General features: G+C 39.0%; 1 protein-coding gene across 3 annotated transcripts in view; it reads right to left on the bottom strand.

Moving 5' to 3' along the window:
• Positions 1 to 16,016, bottom strand: part of LAMA4 (laminin subunit alpha 4) — a 148,382-nt gene that overhangs the window by 39,748 nt on the left and 92,618 nt on the right. For all 3 annotated transcript variants that reach the window (XM_018053050.1, XM_018053048.1, XM_018053049.1), the window contains 5 exons: positions 14,953 to 15,101; positions 10,660 to 10,801; positions 9,866 to 9,962; positions 3,660 to 3,776; positions 1,850 to 2,029 (listed from right to left, as the gene is read on the bottom strand). In XM_018053050.1, coding sequence (XP_017908539.1) covers positions 1,850 to 2,029; positions 3,660 to 3,776; positions 9,866 to 9,962; positions 10,660 to 10,801; positions 14,953 to 15,101 — 685 coding nt within the window. The remainder of the gene's footprint in view (positions 1 to 1,849; positions 2,030 to 3,659; positions 3,777 to 9,865; positions 9,963 to 10,659; positions 10,802 to 14,952; positions 15,102 to 16,016) is intronic.

Raw genomic sequence — 16,016 nt, 5'->3', positions numbered from 1 at the left:
ATACATGCTGCTGCTGCTGCTGCTAAGTCATTTCAGTCGTGTCCAACTCTGTGCGACCCATAGATGGCAGCCCACCAGGCTCCCTGTCCCTGGGATTCTCCAGGCAAGAACACTGGAATGGGTTGCCATTTCCTTCTCCAATGCATGAAAGTGAAAAGTGAAAGTGAAGTCGCTCAGTCATGTCCGACCCTCAGCGACCTCATGGACTGCAGCCTTCCAGGCTCCTCTGTCCATGGGATTCTCCAGGCAAGAGTACTGGAGTGGGTTACAATACATATTGATCTATAAATTGTATGCAGAGCAAGCTGACATACAATGTACATTTCTAAAGGGCGGGACCCATGACAAATACACAGATGTTTCACTAAAGAGCACAAGTTCTGCTTACATTTCTAACTGATATAACAGGTCAAAAGAAATGCTGGGCAAGGTGGGGTGGGTGGGAAGGTTTTTTTCTAAGATGGCTGTTCACTTATCACAATGCCACTGCAGTGGTCCCAGCAGAAGCAGAGCTGGATGGAAGAAATAAGGGAGCGTGCCCAGAAAAGTGGCAGTTGTGCCAAGGTTGGGGGTCATGATCTATGGGGGGTCATGATCTATGATCCTAGACGAAGGTGATAGTATGAGCAGACCATACTGATTTTTAAGGTTATTTTCTTTTTGTGTGTGTAGGGGGGAGGAGGTAGGGGGGAGGAGGTAGGGGGGAGGAGGGGATATATAATTTACACAGAGAAAAGAGCACAAATCATGAGGATACAACTTAATGAAAAAAAAAAATCCGAAACAGAGAATAGCATAGCTCTCTTAAAAGTTTCATGGACTGAAGCAGTGGTTCTCAATGTGTGGTCCCCAGACCAGCAATATGGGGATAGGGTCCAGGTGGTTCTGATGCACACTCGTGTTTGAGAACCACTGGAGTAGAAAACAAATACCTTTGGGCAAACTCCTAGCTAAGGGCAGGGCATGGTCACTGAGCATGAGCAGCTGAGCAAAAGCAAGCCTCTTCCTGGAGCCAAATTAAACTCAGATTCAGGAGAATAGGGCTTCCCTGGAGGCTGAGCTAGTAAAGAATACACCTGTAATGCGGGAGACCTGGGTTTGATCTCTGGGTTGGGAAGATCCCCTGGAGAAGGAAAAGGTTACCCACTCCAGCATTCTGGCCTGGAGAATTCCATGGACTGTACAGTCCATGGGGTCGTAAAGAGTCAGACACGACTGAGCTACTTTCATTTTCATACTTCAGGAGACTATTTCAGTGAGGACCTAGGAAACATCTCTTTTCTGTACTTAGGAAACAAACCGCTTCTCCAACAAAAGGAAAGAAATTAGGTAAATAATTAGCTATCAGTTTAGTGTGTTTATTAATACAGAGGTAAATGTATGTTATTTGGATCACTGACCACAAGAGCCATACTATAAAATGACTATTATTATATAGTATAATAGTGTTTAACATTAAAGGCAGTAGAGCACATTTAAAGCATTACATTAAATGTTGGTTATGAAAATGCGTACAAAACAGGGTTTCTCTCCCCTCAATTCTCTCAGAGAAATGGAGCCACTTTAGAGTCTTTATGAACTCTCATATCACATTATGCTTTTTCATTTACTTGTTTTGTATGGCAACCCACTCCAGTATTCTTGCCTGGACAGAGGATCCTGGTGGGCTATAGTCCATGGGGTCACAAAGAGTCAGATATGACTGAGCGATTAAGCACACAAGCTAACTTCTACAACATTCTAATCTAAAACTCAAATGAAAAAAAAAACTGCTTCTTAATGAAAGATATGCAGGATTTAATGGCCAGTTCCTCAATTGGATGCAAGTTGTGAAGTTGCTAGGTGATACCTGCATCTCTGGCAGAATCCACAGCAGTGTTGTAAGCAGAAGAGTCAAAACTTTGAAGATTCTGTGACCAGTTGGTTAGATTGCTAGCCATCGGGGCGGTTGCCTCCTGGACTTCCATTGTAGTCTTGTTAGCTTCTGCGGTGATCAGCTGGGACTGACCCAGGCGCTGCTGAGCATCACCTTCACACAGAGCACAAGGACATTTATTTTGCAAAGAAGTAGGGCCTTTGATGGGATCATGAATACTCATTTAATCACTGGGATGAAACAGACCTCAGGTTCAGGCTTTTCAGTCTAACTGGGACCTTTACATGCATGTTAATCATGGTGTAAGTTAGGTGCATAAGAATACTGTAAACAGTACTGACAAATGAGATTGAAAGACTCTATAAAGTCTCAATAAAATCAGGTAGTTCATTTAAAACATTTTCAAATTAAGACGTAATTTTTTTTAAAAAAGAGTAATATTACTTCAGGTTAGAGACCTGGTGAGAAAACATGTATACAAAATGTGCATGAGATACTAACTCATAAAATGTTTGCCTGAAATTTACTGTAAATATCACTTTCATCTCTGTAGGACACCTTCTGCCATAAAAATGATGCTCTAGTACAGACATAAATTGGTAAGGAAAGGTATTTTTGAATAAGAAAAGTAAGTTTCAAAAGAGATCTATAGTGCAATTTTTAAGTCATATATTTAAAATAAAAACAAGTCTACAACAAAGTGTTTGTTTCCTAGATAATGAAATTATAACAGATTTCCCTTGTTTTTTCTTTTGTTATCTTTATTTTCTAATTTTTCTATAATGGGCATGCATTACTTCTGTAATAAAAACAAAAATCTCTCAGGTGAGGTTTAGCTTCTTTTTCTTTTTTTAACCAGAGAAACATTTAACTCAACCTCTCATGCTCTGAACTCATGACGGTTGTGGCTTTGAATCCTGGGTCATCGTCTTTGTATTGCTGTACCTTTCAGAGCAAGCTCCCCAAACTTGACAAGCCTTGGGGTTCACATCTGCCTAAAAGCAATACTTTCCCACATGAGATGATGTTTGTAAAATGCAGTGCAGGGCTTAGCATGTAGCAGCTCTGATGATACTGATGAGACAGACCCATCTGGCCAGGGCTTTGGTGTCCTGTGGTACCGCTGCCGGATTTGCTCCGTGCAGTGAAACACCACATCCAGCAGCAATGTGCTAACTTTCACTATGCCGGGCAAGGCACATCTGCTTCCCGTCACATCTTTGTGAGATACCCCCGTAGTTTCAGATTAGGCAACATGAGTGCTCTTGTTTCCCTCTCTGGCTAGGTGGTTTCTCTGCTTGCACTATAAGAAAGACATGCTATGTAACAGAGAGCAGCTGTTTACTGCTGGGGCCAGAGAAACCCAATAACCAAATTAGGGCTTACTTGTTAATGAAAAAGGATGTTCACAAGAAAGTAGGTTACCCAACAGTATAAACATCCTGGTCACACACACACACACACACACACACACACACACACACACACACACACACACACACACACACACACACACACACACGACTGGAGGAAAATGCTCTTAAATTTAATTGTCATCCCTAGGTGATGTAGCTACAGCTTTTATTATCTTCCAGGACTTTTGTGTATGTGTGTGTATGTCTGTGTGTGTCTGTGTGTGTGAGATAAAGTTTCTTTTGTCATCAGAAAGCAATATTATTTATAAAAAGATTGATAAGCAGCGAATCACTTACTCTTTCCTCAGAGGTTTACCTTAGTATTAGTGAACAAACGGATGAGCTTAAGTTTTGTTTGAGATGCTCACCTCTCTCTGCGGCTTGTAGTCTTTTAATGGCATCATTTAATCTGTTTCTGAGAGCACTCTTCCTTGCTAGGGCTCCACCCACACGCCTGCTGGTGTCCACCACTGCCTCATCACTGCCTGCGGAGAAGAAGCCAAAAGAAGCACAAGTAGGGCAAAGATGGGGGTGGGGTGGGGTGTGTCGTGAAATTTCTGTTTCAACGAAAAAAATTCTGGTTTGTACCATGGAAATGAAGTAAAGTGAAAGTTGTTGTCATGTCCGACTCTTTGCAACTCCATGCACTATATAGTCCATGGAATTCTCCAGGCTAGGATACTGGAGTGGGTTGCCTAACCCTTCTCCAGCAGATCTTCCCGGTCCAGGAATTGAACTGGGGTCTCCTGCATTGCAGGGGGATTCTTTACCAACTGAGCTATTAGGGAAGCCCCTTGTACAATGGAGTCATCTGCAATATTCTGAATGATATAAACACAGAATGCCAATTCTGGGAAGTGGCACTTCAGTTAAGAGGTAAAGGACTGCGGAAAACCTGTAACACTGCTTGGGAGTGATATAGGATGTCATAAAGGAACTCACAAAGGTTATAGAGATAATGGCTAATTTTTTGATTGAAAATATAGTACTACTATGACTAACAACACCTAGTAGCACAACTGATTAAGAGCAGCCTGGTTAGATAGGAATAGTTTTTTTCTTGTTTTAATAAAATTTTAACTGATACACAACACGCATCTAGAAAATGGTACACAATTACAAGTGCATGGCTTGATGAATTTTCCCAAACTGAACGCCAAATATAACCAATACCCAGGCAACAAAAAGAGCATCGTTAGCCTTTCTGGTTTCCTGGGACCTCCACACTTACCTGAAGGTAGTCCTACCTCTGTTCCTTAGCTGTGTCTATTTTTAAGCTTTATTCAAAAGAAATGATAGAATATTATAATTTTTATATATTTTGTATCACTGTCTTAATTTCTGTACAGTTAAAAGTCTTGAGTAGTTTAAATCTTCCAACTGTTTTTTTATTCTTTAAGACTGTGCTGGCTATTCTTGCCTACCCTTTCCATGCCCATTTCTAAAGAAATTCTAGAAACATCCTGTATGTGTATATACAGTTCTGGTACTTTAATTGCAATTATATTGAATCTATAGATAAATTCTGGCAGAAACTCTTATTTTTACAAATTCAAATCTTCCACTTAATGTAAGCTATCATATAAAAACTATATTTATATATACAATGTTAATATATATATAAATAATACATTATACTCATAAATAAACAATTGTACTCCTTTCACGTGCTAGCAAGGTAATGCTCAAAATCCTTCAAGCTAGGCTTCAACAGTATGTGAACCAAGAACTTCTATATTTATAAGCTGGATTTAGAAAAGACAAAGGAGCCAGAGATCAAATTGCCAACATCCGCTGGATCATAGAAAAAGCAAGAGAGTTCCAGAAAAATATCTACTTCTGCTTCATTGACTATGCTAAAGCCTCTGACTGTGTGGACCACAACAAACTGTGGAAAATTCTTCAAGAGATGGGAATACCAGACCACCTTACCTGCCACCTAACCTGTATGCAGGCCAAGAAGCAACAGTTAGAACCAGACAAGGAACAATGGACTGGTTCAAAATTGGAAAAGTTGTACGTCAGGCTGTATACTGTCATCCTGCTTATTTAACTTACATGCAGAGTACCTCATGAGAAACGTTGGGCTGAATGAAGTACGAGCTGGAATCAAGATTGCTGGAAGAAATATTAATAACCTCAGATGTGCAGATGACACCATCCTTAAGGCAGAAAGCCAAGAGGAACTAGGGAGCCACTTGATGAAGGCAAAAGAGGAGAGTGAAAAAGCTGGCTTAAAACTCAACATTCAGAAAACTAAGATCATGGTATCCAGTCCCATCGCTTCATGGCAAATAGATGGGGAAACAATGGAAACAGTGACAGACTATTTTCTTGGGCTTCAATATCACTGTGGATGGTGACTGCAGCCATGAAATTAAAAGATGTTTGCTCCTCAGAAGAAAAGCTATGACAAACCTAGACAACATATTGAAAGAGAGAGACATTAGTTGGCTGACAAAGGTCCATATAGTCAAAGCTATGATTGCTCCGGTAGTCATAATGGATGTCAGAGTTGGACCATAAAGAAGGCTGAGTGCTGAAGAACTGATGCTTTCGAACTGTGATATTGGAGAAGACTCTTAAGAGTCTTCTCAAGGTCCAAAGGGACGTTGGATTGCAAGGAGCTCAAACCAGTCAATCCTAAGGGAAATCAACTCTGAATATTCATTAGAAGGACAGATGCTGAAGCTGAAGCGCCAATACTGGGGCCATCTGTTTCGAAGAGCCAACTCATTGGAAAAGACCCTGATGCTGTGAAAGATTGAAGGCAGAAGGAGAAGGAGATGACAGAGGATGAAATGGTTGTATGGCCTTACCGACTCAATGGCCATGAGTTTGAGCAAACTCTGGGAGAGGATGAACGACAGGGAAACATGACCTGCTGCAGTCCATGGGGTTGCAAAGAGTCAGACATGACTGAGCAACTGAACAAAAACATATATAAATAATACAGTTTATAGAGTTTTTAATATAATAAAAACTTTCATTTAATTGAAGTTTTTATTATATAAAATGTATATGTATTTATATATTAAATATATATGAATACAATACAGTTTTTATTTATTCTTCCTTAGATCTAAATTCTCATTTTGATCTCTATTTATTTATATCATCTTTTAATTTCTTCAGTAGTGTACCATAGTTGGATGTGTAAAGATCTTAGCATCTTTCATCAGATTTATTCCTAGGTATTTTGTTATGGCAAACAGTGTTATTTTAAAAGTTAATTTCTAACTGTTTTACACAGAATTAAACTAGGTACTTACACAATGAATTGATAATCATTATTTCCAATCCTAACGGGGAGGCTTTCAATATTTCAGGATGGATATATGCTTGCTGAATATTATTTTATTCTTCCTTGTTAGATTATGGAAGTTTCCTTCTATTCTTAGTTTGCTATGAGTTTTTTTAAAACGTGAGTGGGTACTGAATTTTGTTAATATGATCTTCCTGCACATAGTGAGATAAGCATATGAATGGTCTCCTATGTTTGGTAAATGTGGTGAATTGCTACTAATGTTTTAAATGTTAAAATATTGAAACTCTGGAATAAATCTAACTTGATCATGTATTACCAATTTTTTGTATGCTAGATTTGATTGGCTAATTTTTTGATAGGATTTTCACATCTTTGTTCCTGAGAGAATTTGGCTTATATTTTTCTTTCTTTATAATGAATGTCCTTAGGATTTGATGTCTAAATTTTGTTGACTTCATGGAAAGACAGAGGATTTCCAATTTTTCTATTTTCTGGAAGAATTTATATACTAATGGAGTTATATCTTCAAGTGTTTTGGAGAATTCACTAGTGGAGCCATCTGAGCCTTGAGATTTTCTTATGGGAGGGCTTAATTACTGATTAGATTTATTATACATATGTACATACATACAATTCTCCAGATTACATACATCAGATTTTCTACTCATTTTTAGTACCTGTTTTGATTATAAGTCTTTTCCTTGAAAAATTAGTTTCGAAAATGTGCTTGTAGCATAGACCTTAATTGGGGCTATCTTGGCACAAATCTAAACAAGTCATGATGTAAAATCTCGTCACCTAAACTGAAGGATCAACTTCCCAAGAATTGTTTCATGCTTTGTTTACTTCCAAAGCATCAAGAAATGTATGTTTCTTGACAGATAAGTAATTTCTTCACTTCCCGTTCTTCTTTTCCTTCTCTCTAACGGGCTTACAGATATATACCCTTCCTCGGGATACTGTCTCTTTTCAATTATACAGTATTGGTGTGCTTGGTTTTATTGTACAATTATTTTTTTCCCATACATGTGTATAACGGGTATATATAGCTGATGCTTAGTTGATTCTGCCAATGTACTTTGTACCAAGTACAACATAACTAAAGTACAAGCGCTTCTTTCTTGTTTCCTCTGGTTTGTGTCAATAATTCCCCAGAATTCAAGGAGGGTCTTAAACATCTTTTGTAGTTGTTTTGTGCCTTCTCTCCTTTTAGTTTCAACTTTTAAATACTGTGATACGGCAGTCTATTCTCTTTCTTTTGGGTCTGTTACTGCAAAAAACACTGGCTGAAATATCGAGGCTAAATATATTTAACTATATTTGGAGTCTGATAAAAATAGGAGAAAGAAAATCTATTTGGGGCTGGATGTTTAAAAGAAGAAATGCTTCATAAAATGTCTGTCCTATTTGGAACTTACTGTCTTACATAAACATTTTCCATTTTACAAATGAATTCAGTAGAAGATTTTTAAAAATAGTAGTTTCCTGAGTTTATTACATATTGCTAACTATTTGACATGGATAATGAAGAAAAGGAAACCTGGTAAATAAAGATTACTGATCATTGGAACTCATTTGGAAATGAATTAATAGTAACCTGAAATTATAATATAACTAGAGATGAATATGATTCAATTTGAAAATGTGAATTTATATTACAAACACTCATATTTTCTAAAGGGAAGCAAGTTCTGAGCCACACAGTCCTAAGTCCCCATAGGTGTCTCTTTTGCAAATAAACATATGAAGGGATTTAACCAAACAAGATCATGAAATAGGTGACCAGATCTGCAAAATATTCAGAGACCAAACCAGAGAGACTAATCTACACATAAAATATACAACTTTGAAGAGATAGCATTATTAGAATAGAAAAACTGATTTCACGGGGTTCAACAACTCAATAATGACAAGACTGAGAAAATACGTTGCAAATTATTGAGGAGACTAAAATACTTTGTCACTGCATCACAAAGACCCACATATTCTGGTCTTTACAAACAAAAGCAATACACAAATATGAACAACATTTATCCAAAATATTTTACTACCAATATTCTAATTCTTTACTGTTAATATTCTAATTCTTTTCTAAAGAGCATGTGTTAAGACTAGACTTGTATAAGAAATTAGTTAGAATGAAGAAACAGCATTTTTAATGCCTTTGTTTACCCAGAAAAGATAATAGTTGTTTTATGTAATTAAATAGTTAAATAGTCTGCGTATAAAAACAAATGCATTTTTTATTTTCTTTGGAAAAAAAGAGAAAATGAACATTTAGGCTTGGGATTAATTACTTTGATAAAATCACACGAAATCTTCAGTTTCAAACTTGGTCTTTGTTTTTAGGTGGCAGAAGTTAGCTAGATAATGGATTTCCGACCTCATTAGTCAATGCTCGAATATCCTTAGGAATGAGCTCATTACCCCAGAGATGAGTAAGTTTTAGTAAGAATTTTGTTTGTTTTTAAGAGTAACTAACAAGATTCAAAGCTAACCAGAATCATTTCACTTTTGTTTCTTCTTCCCTCTCCCAATGTTAGACGTGCTTGATTTAGCAGATGCAGGCCTCAGCCTTTGGAAGTGCTTCTTTCCATGTGGTCATTAGGGTTGTCCTAAAGGCAGCAACTGAGCAGAATACAAACTACAAAAAAGTGCAAGAAAAGAGGGCTCTTTGGTACCGTCCTCCTGACTCAGTGCTGACCCATCTCTTCATGGTAAAATTTGAGTATTTATTTGTATTTCTTTATTTGGCAGCACGGGGTCTTTGTTGCAGCATTCAGGATCTTTTAGTTGTGGCATGTGGGGTCTAGTTCCCAGACCAGGGATCAAACCCGCCTCCCTTCCCCCAGCGTGGGGGCACCGTCTTAGCCACTGGACCACCAGAGAAGACGCCCTTCATGGTAAAGTTTTAAAGGGCTTCTGAATTCTTCAAGACAGGTTATATTATCTGTGATATAATTTTAGGGTGAAGCATATTTTATGGTAATAACTTCCTGAAAATTGGTATTTATAGCAAGTTTCTACTAATTAGCCTTTCTGATTAGCAAGAATATCCACTATATGTTTCCATGTAATTTTACGACATGGAAACTTTTTAAAACCACAATTTATTTTAAAATATCAAATAACTGCTTTTTTTACACCTTGACCAAGAGCAGGAACTATTAAGGCAGTATTCAAATGAAACAGAATTTCTTTTTGTTTCTAGAATTTTGAAACCTCTGTTTACAGGCAGAAACACTGTGTGAAAGGAGGGAAGCAGCTACAAAATCAGAAGGCAGACAGGAAAGTGAAGATATTTACTAGAATCTGCCCTTGCTTGCAGCTCTCTGGCTTGACTGAGGAGGTTCTCGCTCTCATCTTTATGGTAAATGATCTGAGTGTCAATCCCACTCACAGCCTACAAAGGAAGCGGAGAGAGAAAGTAAGGATGACAGCAACAGAAATCAAGTTTTCATCGTTCTAGGATTTTAATGCTTGACACTTTATCTGCTAAACACCAAACAAAATTCATACAGCTTCATTTTCACAGTTCAAAATGAAGATCGAATGTAAACATGAGAAAATAATATCCTTGATATTTACAAGATGAATGGTTTTTGAAGAAAATTCAGTGAACTAAGAACAGTGCCTGGCCAAGGCCCCACCAAAGAAAGCGCTTGTCATGAAGAAGCTGTTGAATAAACAATGTTTCTGAGTTGAGGAAATCTGAATATATGCATAAAGTATCTTCTCTAGTGGCGTGCTGCAGTCTACAGCGTCACAAAGAGTTGGACACGACTGAGCAACTGAACAACAACAATCTTCTATATCAGCAGGAACTAGTCTCCGATATTTTTTATTCAGGGACTTTGGTTTAAAAAAGCTTATGTTAAAGGAGCTGGCATTCACTGACTGGGGCATGAGACATCTTGAAGAACCTGTACTATTGAAGCATTCATAACATAAATAAAATGGTCTTTTCTCAGTTCTGCTGCTCTTTCTGCCATTTGAGTTACATTGGAAGCTCAAGAGATGACATTAGAAAACAAAGTCATAAGCCAGGAAAAGGCAACATATTGATATAAAAATGAATGTTAAAATAAGGGAATACTCACATCATAAATTCGATCAGTGATGTTCAAAGCCTGTTCTGCTGTTTCATTGGCTTCACTAACATAATTGGCAATATTTTCATAGACATTTGAAGCATCCAAAGCCTTCTGTACCAGTCCATTCATATCTGAACTGTGCAAATTCCTGTTAATGAACAAACCTGGCATTATTGCCCCTTTTTACCTCATCGGGAAATAGGGCCATTTTTAGAGTCTGATTAGAATACTGCCAGGACTATAGGCACTTCCTTTTTGTTTTTTTAAAGTTACCTGGCTGGGCAGTGTTCACCCACGTGCCCCCTCCTCACCCCTCCACTGCCCCCGCTCCCACCTCGTGGCCTTTCCTAGGGGCACATCATCTTTCCGTTCCTCTGCTTTTAGTTCTTTCAAGACTTCACCTTGTTTTGGCTCCTTGGCAACTGCCTGCCTGGCAGCGGCCTCAGGGAAAGGAAATGCTGATTTTAAAACAGCATCTGCACCTCTTCAAGCAAAAGCTTGTTTATGTGGTGGCGTCAGGCAGAGGAATGAACCCATATTCATCCCCACCTACTGCTTACCCGAATCAGCACTGTTATTCCCTTCCTGTCAAAGAAAGTAAGGCTCTCAGAGAGGGTGCATAACCTCAGCACGGTGTTATTAATAAATATTAGCTGGTTTCACTCTATTTATTCAATCTCATTTCTTTCTTTTATATAACAGATCTCATACTTCTTGAAGAAGGGTTATAATATGTATTGAGCATCACATGCAGATACTGGGTCAGCCCCATTCCGTATACTATATCTCTACGTCTTACCACACCTGTGAAGTTGACATTGTTATTCCTTTCCCATAGAAGTTGCTGAGGCTCTGAGGAAGGGTGCACAACTTGCCCAGGGCAAACATGGTTAAGGTCTGTCTCACTCCTGAAGCCTGGTTGCTCCCCTTAAGTGCACAGCCCCACCTCACCATCACCCTGATCCTTACACCACTTTCTCTGCCTTTGTCTCCTCCGACTCTTGTAAGGTTCTGCTAATATTTACTGATACCCATCATGCAATGGGGGGCTTCCCTGGTAGCTCAGCTGGTAAAGAATCTGCCTACAATGCAGGAGACCCTGGTTCAATTCCTGGATCAGAAAGTTCCCTTGGAGAAGGGACAGGCTACCCACTCCAGTATTCCTGGTCTTCCCTGGTGGCTCAGATGGTAAAGAATCTACCTGCAAAGAGGGAGACCTGGGCTCGATTCTTGGGTTGGGAAGATCTCCTGGAGGAGGACTTGGCAACCCACTGCAGTATTCTTGCCTGGAGAATCCTCATGGACAGAGGAGCCTGGAGGGCTACAGTCCACGGGGTCACAAAGAGTCGGACAGGACTGAGCGACTAAGCACAGCACAGCACATCATGCACTAGACACCCCCGTGCAGAGGCTGATAACAATATGTGCCTCAAAGGATTGAAGTGAGGTCCAACAGGGATAGAATATGTTTAGTGCTTGGTACCATGCCTGGCATCTAGCGAATCTTAGGGCTTATTATTACACTTAAACTATTTCCTAAATGGAAATTTCAAACTGTATGGGTATCCATATAGTAATTCATATTACTGACAAACTCTTCTTCCTCTATACTATGAACTCCACCTTCACTCTGCAGCCCATCCTAAACCCTTTGTCTTAACTTTATTCAGTCTTAAACCCACCAGTTCCATCCTTTCCCCCCAACTCTGGATACTGATGACTAGTATCACTTTATTCATCAGTAACTTTTGACTGAGGTGACTTAGCAGCAGCAGCAGCAGCAGCAACTTCTCAGAAGAGTCACTGCGATGTGATCTGCACGACACTACAGATCCTACACTGGCTGCTCTCTTCACACCACCTGGACCTACTGAGCTCAGCTAATCGTTTCTCAGCCTCCTTCATCCAGTTTCAGTCTCTGCGCATCAGCTTAGGCTCAGAGAGACTTCCTCTGAATTTCCTTGGCAACTCCCTTCTCTTTTGTCCAAGTTCACCATCATTCTGGCTCCTATACAATAGGGCTGATATCTATTAGGCACACTAAGGGCCCACAAAGATGCTTTCATGTTAATTTTTTTTTTTTTTTTTGAAATCAGAAGAAGAAAAATGAGGATAACAGTAATTATTACATTAGCTTTTATATCAAGGTTCAGTTCAGTTCAGTTCAGTTGCTCAGTCGTGTCCAATTCTTTGTGACTCCATGAATTGCAGCACGCCAGGCCTCCCTGTCCATCACCAACTCCCAGAGTTCACTCAAACTCATATCCATTGAGTCGGTGATGCCATCCAGCCATCTCATCCTCTGTCGTCCCCTTCTCCTGCCCCCAATCCCTCCCAGCATCAGTCTTTTCCAATGAGTCAACTCTTCACATGAGGTGGCCAAAGTACTGGAGTTTCAGCTTTAGCATCATTCCTTCCAAAGAACACTCAGGACTGATTATATAATTAAAATTTTTTATAGCTCATGAAAATTATAATGCAGCCCTGCTCTGCAAAGGTAATTCTGATCCAAATGTTTGCTACTTATATCTCCCTATAACTCCCTGTTCAGAAATGGAAAAGAGAGTAAAATCTGAGGTTTTAAAAGAAATGGATAAAAGGTATAAAATGTTACCAATATTTTAAATACTTAAAAATTCTGCTGGCTAGAGTTGGTGAGCAGATATACCTAAGAACTTGAAACAAAAAGCCTTTATTTCTTTGTTTTCATTACTAGGCACAAAATGGGTACTATATTGATATACAAAATAAAAATGTGCTTTTGAATTGGAAGCTTCTTGATGAATTATATGTATTTCTATTTGAGACAAAATATGCAGATCTACTGGGTATACCAGACAAACGTCAAAGAATATTCACATTTTGAAGGGAAGACATCTATAAATTTGGATGTTTTCCTGAATACATGTAGAAATATGCTAAACATAAAAAGGAGACTTAAAGTGATTGATATTTCTGATTATGTTTTGTGTACAGCTTGGGGTTACTTCCTTAAAAGTTCTAGCTAGAACTCTGTTTGCTGCTGGGTGACATCTAGAGGTTTGTGTTGGTATCCCATTCAATGAGCTGTTAGTTGCTCAGTGGTGTCTGACTCTTTGTAACGCCATGAACCATAGAGCCTGCCAGGCTTCTCTGTCCATGGAATTTCCCAGGCAAGAATACTGGATTGGGTTGCCTGTCCCTTCTTCAGGGGTTCTTCCCAACCCAGGGATCGAATCCAGGTCTCCTGCATTGCTGGCAGATTCTTTACCATTTGAGCCACCAGGGAACTCCCAAACAGCTGTAGTTACTAAATGACAAAAGAACGACGAAGACAGCCATAAAATTAATCTCAAAAACAATAACTTACCCACACAGTTATTACCAAAGCTAGCATTTTCTCCAAGTTCCATTTGACTGGCTTGATAAAAAGCCCATTTCCTGGGAACATGACACTGAGCTGTATATAACACCGTCTCACACACCAAGGTTTTACCTATGATCTATCCATCCCCACTCCAACTCTGCCCTCTCTTCTTGGGAGACTTGGAAGGATATTTGAAAATTTTGGCAATCAGGAAAAAAAGGTGATTTAGTTTTGAACAGAAGTGACTACTGGTTCTTATTTAATTCATGACCTTTACCAATCCTTGTTTCTAATTGCCAGATTTGCAATCTTTCTTTTCAATGATCTCGCTATTTACCTATATTTTTCAGGATCATGAATTAAATTCCAGTCTTTTAGTACATTTCAATTAACATTAAATGAGTGCTTATGACTCTCTTCTAGATACTGTGAGGAAAAACATAAACCAATGCTCTTTTAACAGGTGTTGAAATAGTTCCTGCTAGGCACTGTGGGGCAGCTAGAAGATCTGACACAAGTCCCTTAATTGTCGACTTCCTACCAGCTTTACTTAAGACATCTGGGTATGAAAAGCTCATGCTGTCTCTGAAATGATGGCAGAATTGGACCTTGCAAAGGGATCTGATTTACCTGATAATATTCTGTGGAGCAGTTATATCCCTAACTAAAACGTGTTAGGTTATCCTATTAATTGTGGAACAGAGCTACCCCGCTACAACACAGATCTCTAATCTGACTGATTTTTTAAAATTGAAAAACTGTCTCCCCAGAGCAATTTCAGTAAACAACTGGTTCTCAAACTGGCCAACCAACAAACAGACAAACAAACACGCAAACCCAGTCCTAAAAACAAAACTATTAACACTGTATCCCAGCAACCCGGTCATGTGAAAGTGAACAAAAATAAGTTACTCAGTCTGGAGATGTCTGCATTCTTACAACCAGGGTATTACCTGCTCAACTCATCAGCCTCTTGCTGAAGGTTCCGTGCATGGTCAACAGCTTCCTGAACTAAATCATGACTGAGGTTGCTTAGGTTGGATAGTTTTCTTTGAAGTTCATTTTTGGCTCCATCTATTTCGGCATAAATCCCTGATGCATTCTAAAGAAAATATTGAAAAAAACTGAATTTAGAGGGACTTAAAATATTTTTCCTAGCGAGCACCAAAGATAATCTCTATTCCTCCTTACTGTGAAGTTCAGTAAGCTTCAGGCCAGATCCAGAAGAGTCTAAAAGACTATGCATGCATGTTTAGTCGATTTAATTGTGTCCGACTCTGTGTGACCCTATGGACTGTAGTCCATGAGGCTCCTCTGTCCACGGGATTCTCCAGGCAAGAATACTGGCGTGGGTTGCCATGCCCTCCTCCAGGGGATCTTCCCAACCCAAGGATCAAAACTGCATCGCGTGTACTGCAGGTGGATTCTTTACGGCTGAGCCACCAGGGAAGTCTAAACAACTATATACATAGATATTTACCTATTTGCATCTTCAACTCCTTCTCTACTGATTCAGACATGCTCTGCCATCTCTCGTCTAAAAAGAAACGTAAACTAAATAGAAATGCTCCACTGTCCTCACTTCTCCCTAATTTTAATCTTTTCATAGCAAAATAGAAACCCTCTGCAAATAAAGTGTTTATACATGCTATCTCTATTTCATCATTTTAAAATTCACACTTTTGACTTATTCCAGTCTGGTTTTTACCTCATTGCTCCACCAACACAGAAATTTACTTAATGATTTCTGAGCTACTAAGTCTCATGGTTATCATTCAGTTCTCATCTTATCTGAACTCTCACCTACACTTCCTGTGCTGACTACTCTCACTGACACTCACTTTACCATGTGACCTCTCTTAACTTTCAGTTCAACTGTGGATCTATGATCTTAGCTAGAGATCACACATAGGATGCTGCTACAAATCTATTACTTCCAGCCTTGGCTGGGCCCTCAACGCTGAAATTTGCTCTCTTGGTCATTCAATAGTTATTCTAAACACTCTCACCTCTTCTT

Source organism: Capra hircus, chromosome 9, assembly GCF_001704415.2.
Source record: "Capra hircus breed San Clemente chromosome 9, ASM170441v1, whole genome shotgun sequence".
NCBI classification, from domain to species: domain Eukaryota; kingdom Metazoa; phylum Chordata; class Mammalia; order Artiodactyla; family Bovidae; genus Capra; species Capra hircus.
Note: the sequence above shows the minus strand (reverse complement) of the source record. Positions and strands in the feature narration are given on the sequence as shown.